Source organism: Opisthocomus hoazin, chromosome 7, assembly GCF_030867145.1.
Source record: "Opisthocomus hoazin isolate bOpiHoa1 chromosome 7, bOpiHoa1.hap1, whole genome shotgun sequence".
In the NCBI taxonomy this organism is placed as follows: Eukaryota; Metazoa; Chordata; class Aves; order Opisthocomiformes; family Opisthocomidae; genus Opisthocomus; species Opisthocomus hoazin.
Window position 1 is genome coordinate 13,596,882 of NC_134420.1, and position 16,628 is coordinate 13,613,509.

The 16,628-nt window shown below is 38.6% G+C and overlaps 1 protein-coding gene across 9 annotated transcripts in view; it reads left to right on the top strand.

Moving 5' to 3' along the window:
* DENND5A (DENN domain containing 5A) overlaps positions 1-16,628 on the top strand; it is an 87,253-nt gene that overhangs the window by 40,927 nt on the left and 29,698 nt on the right. For 8 of the 9 annotated variants that reach the window (XM_075427027.1, XM_075427026.1, XM_075427019.1 and 5 more), the window contains 5 exons: positions 9,932-10,249; positions 12,418-12,633; positions 13,523-13,757; positions 14,253-14,403; positions 15,035-15,128. In XM_075427027.1, the coding sequence (XP_075283142.1) occupies positions 9,932-10,249; positions 12,418-12,633; positions 13,523-13,757; positions 14,253-14,403; positions 15,035-15,128 (1,014 nt within the window). The remainder of the gene's footprint in view (positions 1-9,931; positions 10,250-12,417; positions 12,634-13,522; positions 13,758-14,252; positions 14,404-15,034; positions 15,129-16,628) is intronic. The other variant, XM_075427025.1, reaches the window with a different exon arrangement.

The following is a 16,628-nucleotide window of genomic DNA, read 5'->3' on the forward strand; positions in this document are numbered from 1 at the left end:
CATTTCTCAGTTAGGGTTGGCTTACATAGACCCAGCCTCTCAAGTGTCTGCACCAAAACTATTTCAGATTTTTCTTCTGGAATGCACAGTTCACTCTGCAGCAAAATGTCAGCATCTACTTGAGCAAACTGCTAAGAGGTTGGTTTTATTTACTTTATCCCACCATTCACTTCACAAATATTTGTTTTAGGGATGTGCCAAGAGAGAGTTTAAGAACCGGTTGTGAGGATCAGGGACCAAGAGTGGTTGAGCACTACATGAGGTAGCAAAGGAAATGTCTGCGGGAACCTGTGGGAAGTATGTTGAGTGGCTGGCATTTGTTTGGCTCATGAGGCAGTTCCATCAGTCATCTGAATGACTTCCCTCATTGAATGCCATTGGATGGTTTATTTGCTCTTGTATATGGAAAATGCTGAGTGTTGCAGTATAGTCTGGCTGGCTGCTGTTAAGAAGCTGGACATCTCTATTAGGTCGCCCTGTGGGAAGCGAGTGCTTGCAGAGTTATTAGCTGCAGAACAACACAGCTCTGGCTTCTGCTAGAGTCTGCTTACATGTAGGTGTGACTTTGCCAGGAAGGGACTGAGTAAACCATGGGAAGCACCCGACTTACAGGCACTGGTAGGATTCTCTGATCTCTGCCATTATCTCTGGTTGTGTATTTTCTTCTATTAGCATTTACAATACTGGGAAAGCAGAAGTGTGGCAGGCAGAGGGCTTCGTGGTAGTGTTTTTTATTTTCATTGTCAGGCAGTGCTGCAACATAGCTTGACACAAAAAAAAGAAGAAACTTCTTAAAAAAGCTGCATGAAATTAAAGATATTTTTGTGAACCTCGAGTCTGGACCATGCCAACATTGCTCTTTTTCTTGGATCCATATGCTGATAGTTTTCATTTTTTTTGTTTTCATTTGAAGGAAAACTTCTCTTCAAATTGTGTTATTTTTTCTGCAAAAATGAAAGTATTTAATCTCTTGATTTCTTTCTTCCTCTCTTTTTTTTGCACTGGTGTTATGGGCTTGCATGGCAAGGTTTTGGTAGTGGGGGGCCATAGGGATGGCTTCTGTGAGAAACTGTGAGGAGCTTCCCCTATGTTTGATAAAGCCAGTGTTAGCTGTCTCTAAGACAGTCCTGCCGCTGCCCAAGGCCAAGCCAATCGGCAACGGTGGCAGCGCCTCTGTGATAACAGTGAAAGCGAAGAAAAAAAAAACCACCTCTGCAGGAGAAACAGCAATGTAGAGAGAGGAGTGAGGCTATGTGAGAGAAACAACTCTGCAGACACCAAGGTCAGTGAAGAAGGAGAGAGGGGAGGAGGTGCCCGAAATGTCAGAGCAGAGAACCTTCCCTTGCAACTTGTGATGAAGACCGTGGTGAGGCAGGTTGTTCCCCTGCAGTCCATGGACATCCACGGTGGAGCAGAGAGCAGATATCCACCTGTAGCCCGTGGAAGGGACCCCACGCTGAAGCAGGTGGATGCCTGAAGGAATCTGTGACCCCGTGGGAAGCCCCCCGCTGAAGCAGGCTCCTGCCAGGACCTGTGGCCCCTTGGAGAGAGGAGCCCAGCCGGAGCAGGTTTGCTGGCAGGGCGTGTGACCACATGGGGGACCCACGCTGGGGCATGTTGTGAAGAGTTGCACCCCGTGGGAGGGACCCACGCTGGGGCAATTTGTGAAGAGCTGCAGCCCGTGGGAAGGACTCATGTTGGAGAAGTTTGTGGAGAACTGTCTCCTGTGAGAGGAACCTTCACGCTGGAGCAAGGGAAGAGTGTGAGGAGTCTTCTCCCTGAGGGACAAGGAGCGGCAGAGACAACGTGTGATAAAGTGACCGTAACCCCCATTCCCCTGTGCCACTTGGGGGGAGGAGGTAGTGAAACGGGAGTGAAGCTGAGCCTGGGAAGAAGGGAGGAGTGGGGGGAATCACAGAATATTAGGCAGGTCTTGAATATCTCCAGAGAAGGAGAATCCACAACCTCTCTGGGCAACCTGTTCCAGTGCTCCGTCACCTCAAAGTGAAGAAGTTTTTCCTCGTGTTCAGCTGGAACTTTCTATGCTTCAGTTTGTGCCCATTGCCCCTTGTCCTGTCACTGGGCACCACTGAAAAGAGTCTGGCCTCATCCTCCTGACACCCACCCTTAAGATATTTATAGGCATAAAGGTGTTGTAAGATCTGGATTTATTTCTCAACTATCCTACTCTGATGTGATTGTTGATTAATTAAACTCCCTTTTCTCCCCAAGTTCAGTCTGTTTTGTCCATGACAGTAATTGGTGAGTGATCTCTCCCTATCTTTGTCTTGGCCCTCGAGCCTTTCATCATATTTCCTCTTCCGTGTCCAAGTGAGGAGGGGGAGTGATAGTGGTTTGGGTGGGTACTGGCATTTATCCAGGCCAAACCAAAACAACTGACATAATAAGAGTAATGCAGGATAAGAGTCTACTGCTTTGGTTTACTACATTTTTTACAAAATTTTGTATGTATTGACAGGCCTAATTAATAATGGCTGTCCTCTTTTTAGAGAGGATAGCTGGTGAAGTAAAATGCGTGTGTGGATATGCATGCTAATATGCACCATGGTTGTTTTCACTATTATAACAAGCTTCTAAAAGAGTGTCCTCCTTTTATGAAGAATTTCCTTGTTTTAAAATCACTGTAATACTTCCAACTAAATAAGCATATTTTAATTTCAAATGCATATTTCCAGTATTTAAAAGGTAAATGGTTTTGAAAAGCTTTATCGGCTTACTTTGGAGGTTTAAAGTAAGGTAAATGATGTAATTTTAGATATTAAAAAAGAAATCAAAGTAGTATTAAAAATAATCTAGCATCTCAATCTACATTTTGTTTTACAGATAGCCTTTTATGAAGGTGAAGGCGTGGATTTTTGACAGTATCTTACAGAGATCAGAATAGTCTGGAAGGGCAGGGAGGGGAGGACACATAGGACTGAGCTATCAGCAGCAATGTGCCCATGTGATAGAATTTGCTGCAGGACTTAAACTTCTCCTTCTGAAGCTTCAGCTTTTCTCTTTCTTGCTCAGAGTGAGCTCTTAAAGCTTTATACAGGATGAGTATGAATTAATCTGAGAAATCCCCTTGGTAGTCACTGCTGAGTAGGGTTTCTTGTAAACTGTTGAAGTCCTCAGCACTGCAGGCTGGGAACATAACTATGGCGTAGAAATGGACTTGAAAAGTGCAGAAGACCTCAAAGATGACTTAACAAGTTATCCTATGCCGATAGATTTGCTTATCTGAGAGGCAGAGTAGACGGGGAAGAACAGGAGCTCACTGCTGTTGAGATTTTCGTGGTAGAGAGTTTACTTTCAAAGAAACAAAAAAAACCCCCACCACCACCAACAAAAGCCCCGAAAAACTGCTGCTCTTACAAGAAGTAAATGTGCTATTCTAAAATATAAAGCAGAATACAAAGTGCATGCTGGTCTCGATGAGAAACTATTGGTCAGTATCAGTTTTGCTGTTATTAATAGCTTAATCAGTCAGCTGTAATATATTTAGAATTGCAGATTACAGGTTCATCTCAAAACTGCTTTGCTTTATGAATAGGCTTTCAGATACCCTTCACTTAAAGAGCCAAAGAAGCTCAACACTTAATTCCTGACATAGAAACTGACAAGGAACGTGCATAAAATGTGTTGTAGAACAGTAGAAGAGGGCATATGGATTCTATTACTTCAATAAAGACAAATTTATCATCAGTAACAAAAAGGATCTTAATATTTAACATTGCTTATCCCTAAAGTTTGGAATGTATATAATCCTGTATGAAATCATCAGGGTTAGATGAGGCACTTAATTTCCAAGTCCTGCCTCTAGGCTCCTGATTCATTGACATAGTAAGTATCAGAGTTTTTCTCACTTACCACAAAGAGTTTATAAAGAGTTGTTCTATGTTCTAACTTATTCAGAGTTCTGCAAAAAAAATTTTTTTTTTAATCTTGAAACTGCATAAACTGCATCGCTGTTGCTAATCTATTTACATGGATGCATGGGACAGCTGCTGTTAAAGAAAGCAATATCTAATTTAGACAAGGGCCACAGAAGTGAACTTTGACAGAAAATCTAGTTCTTCTCAGTTGAAGGAGATTGTGGAAGAATATAATATTGCTATCTAGCATAGTACGGATGCCACAGTGTCACTGTGGACTTCTTGATTGTGGTTTTATAATGAAGTTTTAAAAAGATTAATTTGTCTTGATCAAAGTGTTTTAGGCTAATACGTGTGAAAATAACTATCTGTCCTAACTTAGTGTGGTTTGGTTTGTGCACACATGCCGTAAGGCTGGTTTTGGTTTGCTTCTGGTGACAGTCTCCCATATTTTGATCACATCTGATGCTTTAAGGAAATGCTTTACCGTGGGAGCATGGAAACCCAGCTGTATCCTAGAAGTTGATGCTTTGTCAGGTGATGATTAAAATCTTCAGCAAAATAACTGCATTAGTACAAAATTAAAGTTCAGACTATCCCTTGGGTACACCAGAAGATAGTGCCTGATCTAGAATGCATTGAAGTTCACCAGTGACTTGAAGGCCTGACTCTGTGGCCTGGTAAGATTGTAGATAAGACTCGAGGCTAACCGTAGGGTTGAGTTTCTTGTACTTGTCAGGGGTACAGTGCACTTAAAGTTAAGCGTGTTCTTACATCTTTTGCCACTTTGCTGAGAGCTCTTTGTGTGTGCATAAGCATCCTTGTGGTTTCAGTAGTAGCTGCATCAGAGGCTTGTGAGGAACCTAGAGGAGAAGGGTGGGGCATGGGAGATAAGGTGCTAGAACAAGGTGCTGCAGAAATCAAAGGGGAAGGGAAGAACATGTAGCTGTTTCAGATGTTGTTGGCAGAAGTGTTGATGAAAAAAGTGGTTAAACTAGCTTTTTTGCAGATCATAAACCCAGCAAGTACTAAAGTAAGATTGTGCTTTTGATGTGCCTTTGAATTTCCTTTTTAAAGAAACTTTTGCAGTGCTATAGCAATATATTTTTAACAAGCAAGTTAATCTGACCCGTTTCATACTACTGGATTTGCATGTGTGTCTTACCACTCTGTTGAAGGAGAATGGTGGAAACTGAAATAATTTTTGAGTGAAAATAAGCAACGCAGAGTCTTCCAGCACTGGTTAAATCAAACAAAAGTAGTGTCTTTAAAAAAGGTTGTTTTTAATGAAGTGATCACAAGGGTCTTAGGTAATAACTTTTTCTTTTAGAAAAGTTGAAAGATTTTAAAAGCTAAAGTCCAGTTTTCTGTTAATGTTAAACAGATATATGTTCTCAGTGTTTTTATTTCAACCATTAAAAAGATGTTATTCAGTGCTAAATCTAACAAATTCTGTGGGTATTTATTTTTGTAGGTTGTTTCAGCAGAGAAGAAAGATCTCTTGAAAAGCTTTTTTTCCTCTTGATGCCAACACATTTAGACCAGACTGACCAAGATAATTATTTTGAAAGATAATCGCTGCTTTGTTTGCATTCTCAGTGTATCTGCTGATGTGATAGATCCTTGATAATGCTGCAAATTTATTGACAGACTTCAGTTTTATGTTTTCCTGTACTTCAGTGTTAAACAGCCACTTGAGGAGTTAAATTCATGTTTCTGAAAGCTGCAGCTTAAAGTTGCTTTCAGTTACAAATTCTGGGTTGGCAGGAATAACGGTAGTGCTGAGAATAAATGCAGAAGGTTACTGCTTACAGGAATGGCACAGGAGAGTCCTTTAGAACTTAGGACCACTGTAAACACACTTTCTGCAAACCAGCTGTGTGTGTATAAATTTGCATATCCATGTTTTCTGTGAGTTAAGTGGGTGGTTATTTGCAAGATTGGGACCTAAGGCACAAAGGTGATACATGCTGTAGAAATGCTGTAGATGAATGGGTTTTAGCTTTTCAATGCTGTATTCAAGCAGGAAGCCTTAACTCAGAACCATGTTCCAATCTTAACTATGTAGAAGGGGATGTGAAAACCTGTATGTGATCTATACTTTGAACACCTGGGCTGCACAGAGAATTCAAGTAGTGATTGTGCTATCAGAACTAACTGTTCTAAATTGCTGTAGGCATCTATTTGCATACCATGTAATTAAGTATTAATGTTTAAAATAAAGCATATTTTCTCTTTAGGATGTCAGTGGCATGGGGAGCTTTCTCGTTAGTAGTGAGTGTTGGTTCCTCCTTAGATGTCCTTTTGGAAGAACCTAAATAATTACCTTCTGTATTTTTTTGAACAGAGCTGAAAGGAAGGATATGGGATTGCTGCAAGCCTTGCTAGATCTGTCGCAGGGTTTAGCCCTTATTGTGCTTGGGGTCACACTAAAGAATTGCAGTTGTCCTCTGGCTTTGGAATTCATGGGTGTATCCCACACCTCACTGAGCTGGTGGGAAGTTGTGCTTTTGACCTTAGGGGACTAGGCTTTGGCATCAGATTCATGGACACTGACCTACTTGCATCTGCATTTCTGAGGTTTCTAAGACTTTTGCCTGGATACCCTGTTATTTTGTGGTGATAAAAGTTTATGGGAAAGACAAGTTTTTAAATTAGGATGTGACACTCTTGTTTCTTAGTGTAGTGTCTCAGGAGAACATTTTATTGTGTGGTGATGTTATGTGTCCTCTCCTGTAACAATCTGCTATTAAAGTGGTGTGTAACTATTTGAAGTTTTCGTTTGGTCAGAAAACCGATACCTCAGCAACAAATAAAAGAACATTTGACTGTCCTAGGACCCGAAATACCAAGCAACTAACTTGGATGCTCTTACAGTTACATGTATACTTACACGTTGCTAATATCTTTATATAATTTTTATTTTGTATGTGTAAAATGATGATCGGTGTATCCATAGAGGTTTACATACAGAGCTGTCAGCTATTCACAGCTCACTCAGCTGTGCTGCCTCCAGAAACAAAATAACTAAAACTTTGTGATCAAAGAGCTGCTTTATTTTTCTGCTTTGTATACTTGACCAGTTCCTAGCATGCAAAATGCTTTGGATAACCATGATTTCGTGAAAAAATAAGTGCCATTTAATTTCTCTTGCTTTTTAAAGGAGGGGACATTTTTTTTTTTTAAGGGAGGACCTCAGTCTGCCTAAGGGTGGCTGAAGCCATCTATTGAATCTCCTTTGCTTATGTTGCTCTAGATAGTCCTCTGTCTTATGGATTATTAACCAGGCACTGAACCGGTGTAGAGTGTCGCCAGAAATATTCTTTACGCTCTTTAGGTTATTGTTGGACACTAACGTATTTCTTTTTTTTAACGCTTCTATAGGGCATATTCTGGGAAATGTGATAGTAAGTTGCAGTCATCAGTAGTGGCTTGGAGTGTTTAAACTGTGTGTTGCTCTTAAAGAGAAACTCTGCAGAAGGGATATTTAACTGTTGAAGCCAGATAAGCCCAGATACTTACAAGCAATTTTAGCAAGCATTATATTTGTCTTTTTCTTCATTGGCAAGGAGTTTATTTTCAGTGTGAAGACTAGAATCTCTGTGTTGGTAAGGTTAATGTTTGGTTACTTTTTGGCCAAGCACTTTTTAGGTACAACCAGGCTTAAACAAGAGTGATGCTTTCTGCAGAATCTGTGCTATGGTAAAATAATCCAAAAATGAAGGAAAGTTGAATGGCATCAATTAAAGAGAGTTTTAAAAGGAAGTAATACAATGAACTGTTTCAAGAGTTTCTTAATGAGTCTGTGTTGCCATTTCACAGACAGCTGGTGGAAAATTAAATGTTTTTTGTTTTTCAGTCAGCACCGATTGGTAGGCATTGTGCTTATTTTCAAGGCTTTATTTCTCTCACGTCTTGGAAGTGCTTATAGTGTTCTTGATAAATATTAGATTACTTGACTTCTAATCATCACAGAACCAGGTGTGGGACTCTGAAAGTTCCTAAATTCAGGTGCTTATTTGAAATGTGAGAGCTCTTGTGTACATATTGTCCCTTTGTGCCCAATGTTTTTTTTGAACGAGAAGCAGGTGCACTCTGTGTGCATCCCTAGCCTACAACTGGAGCTGCCTTGCTAGGCAGGCACTCACACCACCTGCTGTGTTTGAGCATTGTTGATACTGGAGACATCTAAACAATGACACCTGCCCTATTTAAAAAAATAAAACTTTGTCTAGGGTGCACCAGAAGCTGTTTTGGAATCGAGGTCTTAGTTCTGTTTATTGACCTTGGATTATTTTGCAACATCTAATTAAATTAATTTACAGTAAAGGATCTGTATGACATCTACTATACTGTTTTATATGCGTTCCTTTGAGCACAAGAAGTCAATCCCAGTATTAAAATGCCAAAATATCAGGAAACGGAGAACTGGAATTATTCTACTTACCTTTTTACCTATGGGTAATATTGTAGAAGAGCATAAATTGGACTTTTTCATGCAAAGTTCTCTGCAAATCTAGTGTAATATGACCGTTGGAGTTCTCCTTTAAGAATTACAATGTTTTTTTTTAATTTTAATGTTGAAGTTCAAGAAATCAAACACAACAGATATTTGTGTTTTGAGGAGAATTGATATCCTAACCCTGCTCTGTAGCAATGCCAAGAGAGCTAAATCTGTCACAAATATTAAATGTATGTTTTTTAAAACAGTTTGTTTAAATGAAGGGGTGTTGTCGGGTACAGCTTATCCTAGTCTACCTATGACTAGTGCCAGAACTACTTTGTCCTTACTGATGCTTCACTGTGTGTACATTGCTCTGATTTCTGGGATTATCCATCATTCCTTCAGTGTGAGGTTAATCTCTTCCAATTCTTTCTTATTAAATTGTGAGAGTGCTTTCATCCTTCTGCACTTACTGAATCATAACAAATAACTGGAGATCTGTTAGCTCTCATGACTTGATATGTATTTTTGCTGCAAAGCTATAGTGAAACCTGAGTTCAGGTATGCCTCCTAGAATAATGTGATGAAGCTAGGTTGAAAGTACCCCATAATCTGTGTGAAGGGATTTTCTATAGAGGAGGCTAAACAGAAAAGAGACAGTCCACATTAATTCTGCAGTGAAGAAAAATTGAAATGCTTCTACAGAAAAGCAAAGTTTCTTCTGTACACTTAACTTTCCAAGCAGATTTCACACATGAATGGGGTTCTTGGTGTGATGTATATAGTTAAGTAATGTCATGAAACTATTTGATACAGATTTCGCAATGCAGAAGCCAAAAGGGGAAATCCCCCATCACCAGACAGAGGGTGAGGTAAATCCAAATCTTCCATCACCAGATAGAGGGTGAGGTAAATCCTTAAAAGATGCGTAGCTTCTTTGGATGTTGCAATGGAAGCCACATAGATGGTCTTCCTCCCGTCCTCTCTTCCTCTTTTTGCTGGTAAAAGAGATAGAGAGATTGGAACAGGAAAACATAATTGAAACTAGTTCAGTACATTTTCCCCCTGGAAACAACGTTCTGAACTTGTTCAAGGAATTGCCTTAGTTCTCAAGTTGCTTACAACAAAGAGAAGACTTTCTTGCAGCTTCTGCAATATCAGTACACATTCTAGAATGAAATATGCCAAATCTTTTAAGAGGAATGGACTGATAGTTTGAGCAACAGGCGGTCACTTGCTTATGTGTACAAATGTATAAAGTAGTTTTGCAAATATCCTGTAGTTAGAAACTAGCTGCATGAGTATGGAAAAAATTCACACATCTATACCTAATATATGCTACAATCTCTCTTGTACCAAGTAAACAACTTTAAAATGAATCTTTTTTAGTCAGCTCCTTGAAAGACATGGAAATGTAGGCCTTGTGCTGCTTTCTTCAAAGCCAACCAACCATTTCAGTTATGGTTGGGACAAGTCTGTTTTACGAGATACATTTGCATTTGTTTGGTTATTTGAATCTTTTGATAAGCACAAACCCCAAAGATTAATAAAACGTGACCCTTGTGCTTAGTGATATTGTAATGGTATCCTGTTCTAAATTAAATCCCAGGCTAACCTGTGCTTTGTGGATGTAGACAACCATTTCATCGAACTGCCAGAAGACTTACCCCAGTTCCCAAACAAACTGGAGTTTGTTCAGGAAATTTCGGAGATACTAATGGCTTTTGGAATTCCACCTGAGGGAAACCTTCACTGCAGTGAAAGTGCCTCCAAGATGAAGAGCCTCAGAACATGTGACCTGGTTTCTGATAAAAGAAATGGGAACATAGCAGGATCACCTTTGAATACCTGTGAGCTGCTAAAGGAAAATGAGACTATTGCAAGACTCCAAGCGCTTGTTAAAAGAACAGGTGTGAGTCTAGAAAAGGTAAGCTATGAAATTATCTGCACTCTCTCTGGACCTGCAGTAGCAGGTGCTCTGAAGTCATGTTTCAAAGACTCTGTTTGTCTGTCTTCACTAGAAAGAACTTCATGTTAATATGTTCACAAATCTTATGAACATCTGTGGAGACAAGGGCAAGCTTGAGGGAGAGGGGGAGTGGGGTTTAACCCCATAACATCTAGGGAAACCTTTGGCTATCCTGCAAGTGTATCTTTGCTAAGATAATGTGTTTAAAAATACACCTTGCCTTGTTTGTTTTTGATTTTAAGATTTATTCTAAATCTACACCACTTTCTTATGACTTATATGTCTAAAACTGACATCCAGACTATCCTGAAGTTGGAATCCAGTCTTGGTTTCTATAGTTGTCTATCTTTCTCATTGTGTATAGAATATGTATAATTTTGCTTGTATATAATATGCTTGCCGTAGGGATACTGCGATGCTTTTCTTCTGGTTGATGTTGTAAAGTGCGTTAGTGTCTGATTCCCAGCAAGTGAATGTGCACAGCTCATGATGACCCTGGCTGGATTTTTCTTGGGCAGTCAGAATTGGGGGGAAAAAAGTTGTTGCCCTTTTTGTAGAAAATGTATTACCTGAAAGACCACTGTGGATTTTTTGAGCCTTTGTGTAATGGAATGAAGATTTTCTCAGCAAGGGTTTTATTTCTTGTCTAAGTTATCATGACCAGTTCTTCATTGCTGAGTCTGATTCCTACCTGTGTGACTGTAACTTGGGCTACAGGTGCGGCCAAACAGATAGAAATTGTGTGACCTACAATAGGTTGGGGAGGAGAGCTGCTTTGTGGGAAGGGAGCTGCAGGGGGGTTACAAGAAGCAGCATTTGATTACTAGACAGGATTAGATACTCAAATCAGCTGTGTTCCTCTTAGGTTTTTCATTTACATTGTTTTCTTCTCCTTCAGGAGGAAATTGGTGAGAAGCTTTTGTTCTTTTGTAGAATGAATTGGGAAGTGATGGGAGAAGTACAGGTGTTTTTTGATTTCTTGTAAGTTTTTGCACATTTAGGCCATATCTACTTCTGTGGTCTCTCTTATAGTGGTAAAAGTCCCATTTTACTAGCCTTTTTAGTGATGATAGGAGTGTATAGGTTATAACAGTCAAAATTTTCTCAAATACTTAAACAATTTAAAAAGAACCTGCTTAATGCCAAATACCCAATTAATAGAGAATATGTAGATGACAAGCGCTTCTTACGGGATGCAGTTAGAAGAAATGGCTGAATAGCAGAGTTCTCTCTAGCAGAGAGCATGACTGTAGGATGCTCTTTATAGCTGGCCTTGGACTGCTATAACCAAAGTGCTTTAAGAAGCATGGGACAGTTGCAGCAACTGCATCATTGTAGGCAGATGTTGTAAGCTCTAGATATTATGTCTAACTATGTGTGGCGGTGCCACTTACAGTAATTAACAAAGGCAGGAGTAGCAAATGTGTAATCAAAATGCTTGTGGTGTTGATTTTTTTTTCCCTAGATACTCAGTTCCTATGAAAACTAATATGAATAAAATACTTGAATCTCATATTGCTGTTCTCATAAATCTTGGTCCATGTGTTAATTGAAAATGCATTTTATTTCCTTAAAAATTACTTTGGGCTGTGTAGTGATAAATTGTGCATTACGCTGCTAAGGACTTCGGTTACAGGAAATTTGCTACTAGACATGCACAGCTTCTTTCTTCATTTGAAAGTTGGTATGTATTGAAATGTAACAGTACTAAACCTGGACTTGTATTTCACCAGACAGAAATAAGTATTTGCCTAATATGCAGGGGTAGTAAAAACCCTAAAAAGCCTATGGAGGTGATTAAAGGGTAGAAGAAAATAAATTAAGAATATGGCATACATGGGTATGTATATGGTTGTTATCTGTTCTTTTTTAATCCAGTGCATATCCAGTACAACCGATACTAAAGTGGGTTATGGTTTATTATTGAAACTTTTATAGGCAAAGGTTTCTCTCCCGATTTCTTTGATGTTGCTGTTTTCTGACAGTGCCTGAAACTAAATAATTTTTTTTTTATTGGAATGTTGACTTGAGGACTAGCAGCTGAATGGCAGATTAAGATCTTGTACACCTAGAATACTTGACAAAGCAACAATACAATTTTCTTGTGTCTTCCCTTACTTTCTCAGTTGGAGGTAAGAGAGGAGACCAGTAGCAACAAGGATATTAAAATTCAGTGTGATGAAGAAGAATTCAAGATTTACCAGTTGAACATTAAAATCCGTGAAGTTTTTGCCAACCGCTTTACACAAATGTTTGCAGATTATGAAGTATTTGTCATTCAACCCAGTCAGGACAAGGAATCTTGGTTTACAAACAGGGAACAGATGCAAAACTTTGATAAAGTAAGTTGTAATAAGAAGATATGTCAATGTGAAAAGTGAAACAGTGTGCAAACCTAAGACTTTGTTTATTGTGCCATGAAATGGAAAACAGTACTGTCATAATTGTAATTTCTTCCTTAAATGTCAGTGTTCCCCAGAAAATAATCTTGTATATTATGTGGAAAAATATATACATACGCACATTTAGAGAGATGAAGATACTCTTTTAAGGATACTGTAGAAAAATATGGCTTGTTGTAGAAAAGTAGCTTAGTTATGGCTAATGTCTACGTTAAGGTTAAATATTACTAGTATGTTGGGGTTTTTTTAAACCAGAGGAGTTGCTGAATATGTTAATGGATAAAGCCATGATCCTACACAACGCTTATGTACATGTGTACCAAATGTATCCCTAGCTCTTTTCTGGGAAAACAAAGACTCAGTTCTTCAGATTTTAGTACTGTGTTCTTTACTGGAGATCAGATAGTTGTCAGCAGGATAGTTCACGTGTGTGAAGACTAAGTTGCAGCACTGCCTGCTAAAATGCTAATCTGATTCCCATCAAATTATATAAAAAGATTCTCATCAACTTCATAAGCTTTGAGCCCAGTCAGAAGTACATAATATCCACACTTGTGGTACTGTTGTTGTGGTTTGCTGGAATTCTGTTGAAATTCTAAGAAAATTAATGAAATGCTAAAATAACAGTTTAATAATTATTGTGCTATATGTGATTGTCATGAAACTGAAGATTTCATACAGACTGCCTGTTCTAGAAATAGAATTGGTGTGAGTAATAAAACTAAGTGACACCAAAGCATTAACGCATCCTTGATTAGAAAAATTGGTGCTTTTGGTGGGTGTCTCTCTCTGCAGACTCCCAAACACTCTTATTTCTTCTGTCTGTTAGGCATCCTTCTTGTCGGACCAGCCTGAACCTTACTTGCCTTTCCTCTCAAGATTCCTGGAGACCCAAATGTTTGCATCTTTTATTGACAATAAGATTATGTGCCATGATGAAGATGATAAAGACCCTGTTATGAGAGTTTTTGATTCTAGAGTGGATAAAATTAGGCTGCTAAGTGTTAGGACACCAACTCTGCACACATCTATGTATCAGAAGTGCACAACCATTGATGAGGCTGGTAAGAGTAATAAGCGACTTTCTTGGTGTTTAAGAAAATACAGCTAGTCAGTGCTGTTTGTTGTAGACATTAGGTTAAAGTTAAGTAAATATTCATGCTCTGAAACCTAAAAAAATCCCACACCAAAACCCCCCCAAAAAACCCAAACAAAACAAGAAACCCAAAAATCAGAGGTGTAAAGTGTAAGTGGGGACTAAAAGTTGCATAGGAAGTTCAGATGTGAGATGAAATTCATCTAATGTTTTATTGAACTTAACTGTTTTCCCACATGCTTTGTGTGAAAAATATTTTATCTTAAGGTGATAAACATTTTTCTCCTTTTGGTGTCAGTTCTTTGATATTTAATAAGCTGTTGTACTAGTATACCTGTTGGGATCAGTAAGAAACTTCCACCTCCTCTTAAATTTGAGATCGGCTTTTAGTTGAGGATGTGTGATTATAGATACGCATCTGATTGAGACACCTTTAAAAAAATTAACTTTCTTACTATTTCAGAGAAGTCTATTGAATTGAGGCTAGCAAAAATAGATCACACTGCAGTCCACCCACACTTGCTGGACATGAAAATTGGACAAGGGAAATATGAGCTTGGATTTTTTCCCAGGCTTCAGTCTGATGTTTTATCCACTGGACCAGCAAGCAACAAGTGAGTAAGCTAGGACAACAGGTGCTGGGTCTTGGCAAGAGCTATACCATAGCACTAAAGCAGAGATAAATAGAAATCGAACTTGGTATCTTTTTTAAAGTGAGAAAAAATCAGATGATGTGGGTGGGTTGTGTGTGGTGGGTTTTTTTGTTATGTCTTTTTTTTTTTATTTTCTTTTTTAAATCTGGACTTCCAGAAGCAAATTGACTTCAGAAAGCCCTATTATGTTTGAAATTATAGTTGATGTACTTTGAGTTACTCATAATTACTGTTGATATAAAAGCAGATCTCCTTGTTGGATCTCAGTTAAGAGCTAGCAAATATTTTAGGATATCTTCTTAAGAAAACTTTGAAGGAAGAGGAAAAAGGTGTAAATTGTAACTGGATATCATAAAAGAGTGGAAAAATACAAAGCAAGCGTATGTGATCTAATTTTCAGAAGTTCTCTGACTGCCCAGTGTTGGATTCTTGTACAGAGATTCTTTGTGTGTATTTGCAGCTGCGCTTTGTCTGATGTAATTGATGTTGACATGTTCAGTATACAAGAAGACAGAAAATTCTTATTTCCCCCATTGCCACTCCCCTTCACCTAGCTCTTGACTTTTGCTTAACAATACTCCACTGTCTGTAGGTGGACAAAGAGAAATGCTCCTGCACAGTGGAGGCGGAAGGACAGACAGAAGCAGCACACAGAGCACCTGCGTCTTGACAATGATCAGAGAGAGGTGAAAACTGTTCAGCTATAGAGATCTGATGTATTTTTTTTCCTAATAGCCTGAATAATAGTCTGTAACCTTTATGATACATCTAGACAGTTACTTGCAGTCCATCTCTGCTTTCCCTTGTTTGTATTTAATACAAATGGAAGTTCCTGGTCCTTAGCAGACCAAAAATACTTAGTTTGCTTATTCTAAAAGTTATGCCATTTTTACCCGCCCCCCCTTTTGACAAGACAAAATTATTTCATGCCATGTATAGGAGAGTCCCTGAAAATGTCATCACATGCTTTAAAAAAAAAAAAGTGTGTGTGTGAGGAATTAGTCTTAACAGTTTTTAGCCATCTATTTCCTGTCTCTGAATAACTTAGTCACCCTATGCTTCTTTTGTATGTTTAATGGAGGAAGGATAACCGCCTCCAGAGAGTGATTAATTTCATCCTAAAATCAGAAGCATTGCCTTTTGGAGTTGCATGTTTCTATTCTGTAGACCATAAAAGAAGTCTTAAGGTGGCAAATTGACACACAACCTCGTGCTAAGGTGGGAATGTGAACCCCACCCATACTGTCAGGTTTGTGTCTGCCTGTTTTTACACAGCAGTCTGATGCTGATTTACCCACTTTCTGAACTGGTAACTTCTCTCACCAGTGCTTCTATAGCTGACAATTATTCTTTGTGGTGAAAGGATATTGAAAGATCGGGGTGATGTGAACTAATTACAGTACAGTTTCTGATTCATATGATACAAACTGCAGACTGTCACAGTGGGTGTTGATTTAAAGGCAATTCAAAGAATAATCTGGTTTAAAGTATCAGAATTCATTTTTTGTTTAGTAACCTCAGAGCTTTACTTTTGTTTAAATGTATGTTGTTCTTTGAAGATGATATTCTCTTGCCTTGTTAGGTATCTTAAGAAAAGCTTCATTTGAAATTTTAAAGTAGTCTTCTGTGTGTTAGGCTAGTGTTGTCAAAATCAAGTATCTTTGTCCAGTTCATTCTTTTGTGGTAGTGATGAGTTTATTTGCCTTTCTAGTGTACTCATTTCCAGAAGTTTCTCATTGGTTTGTTAAAATTTTGTTCAAGTATAGTGTTATCTGTGTCATCCATAATCATGTGTTAGAAGAATGTCTGCGTAATAAAAAAAGCTATGAGTAGTTTCTGGCTTTGACATGTTCCATATGTTCAGGTAACTTTAAAGTACTTTTTACTTAGAAGTAACAGAAGTGAAGAATAGTTGGCTTGTAACCTCATTATTACTTTTAACAATTACGAAGTTTAGCACATGTAAACTTCTGAGATTTCAATTAGGTAATTACAAAGACAAAAATCTACTTCTAGTCTCTGGGTTTTTTTGTTTGTTTTGTTTTTTAACTGACTCTTCACATGTTGGTTATCCTATAGGGGTTATTCTGTCACACAAGGCAAATGATTTCTGAGGAATAAAAATTACAAATACCTGCTCGGGTGAGGGTACCAACTGCCAGGTTAATCTGTGCTGGTGTTGTAGG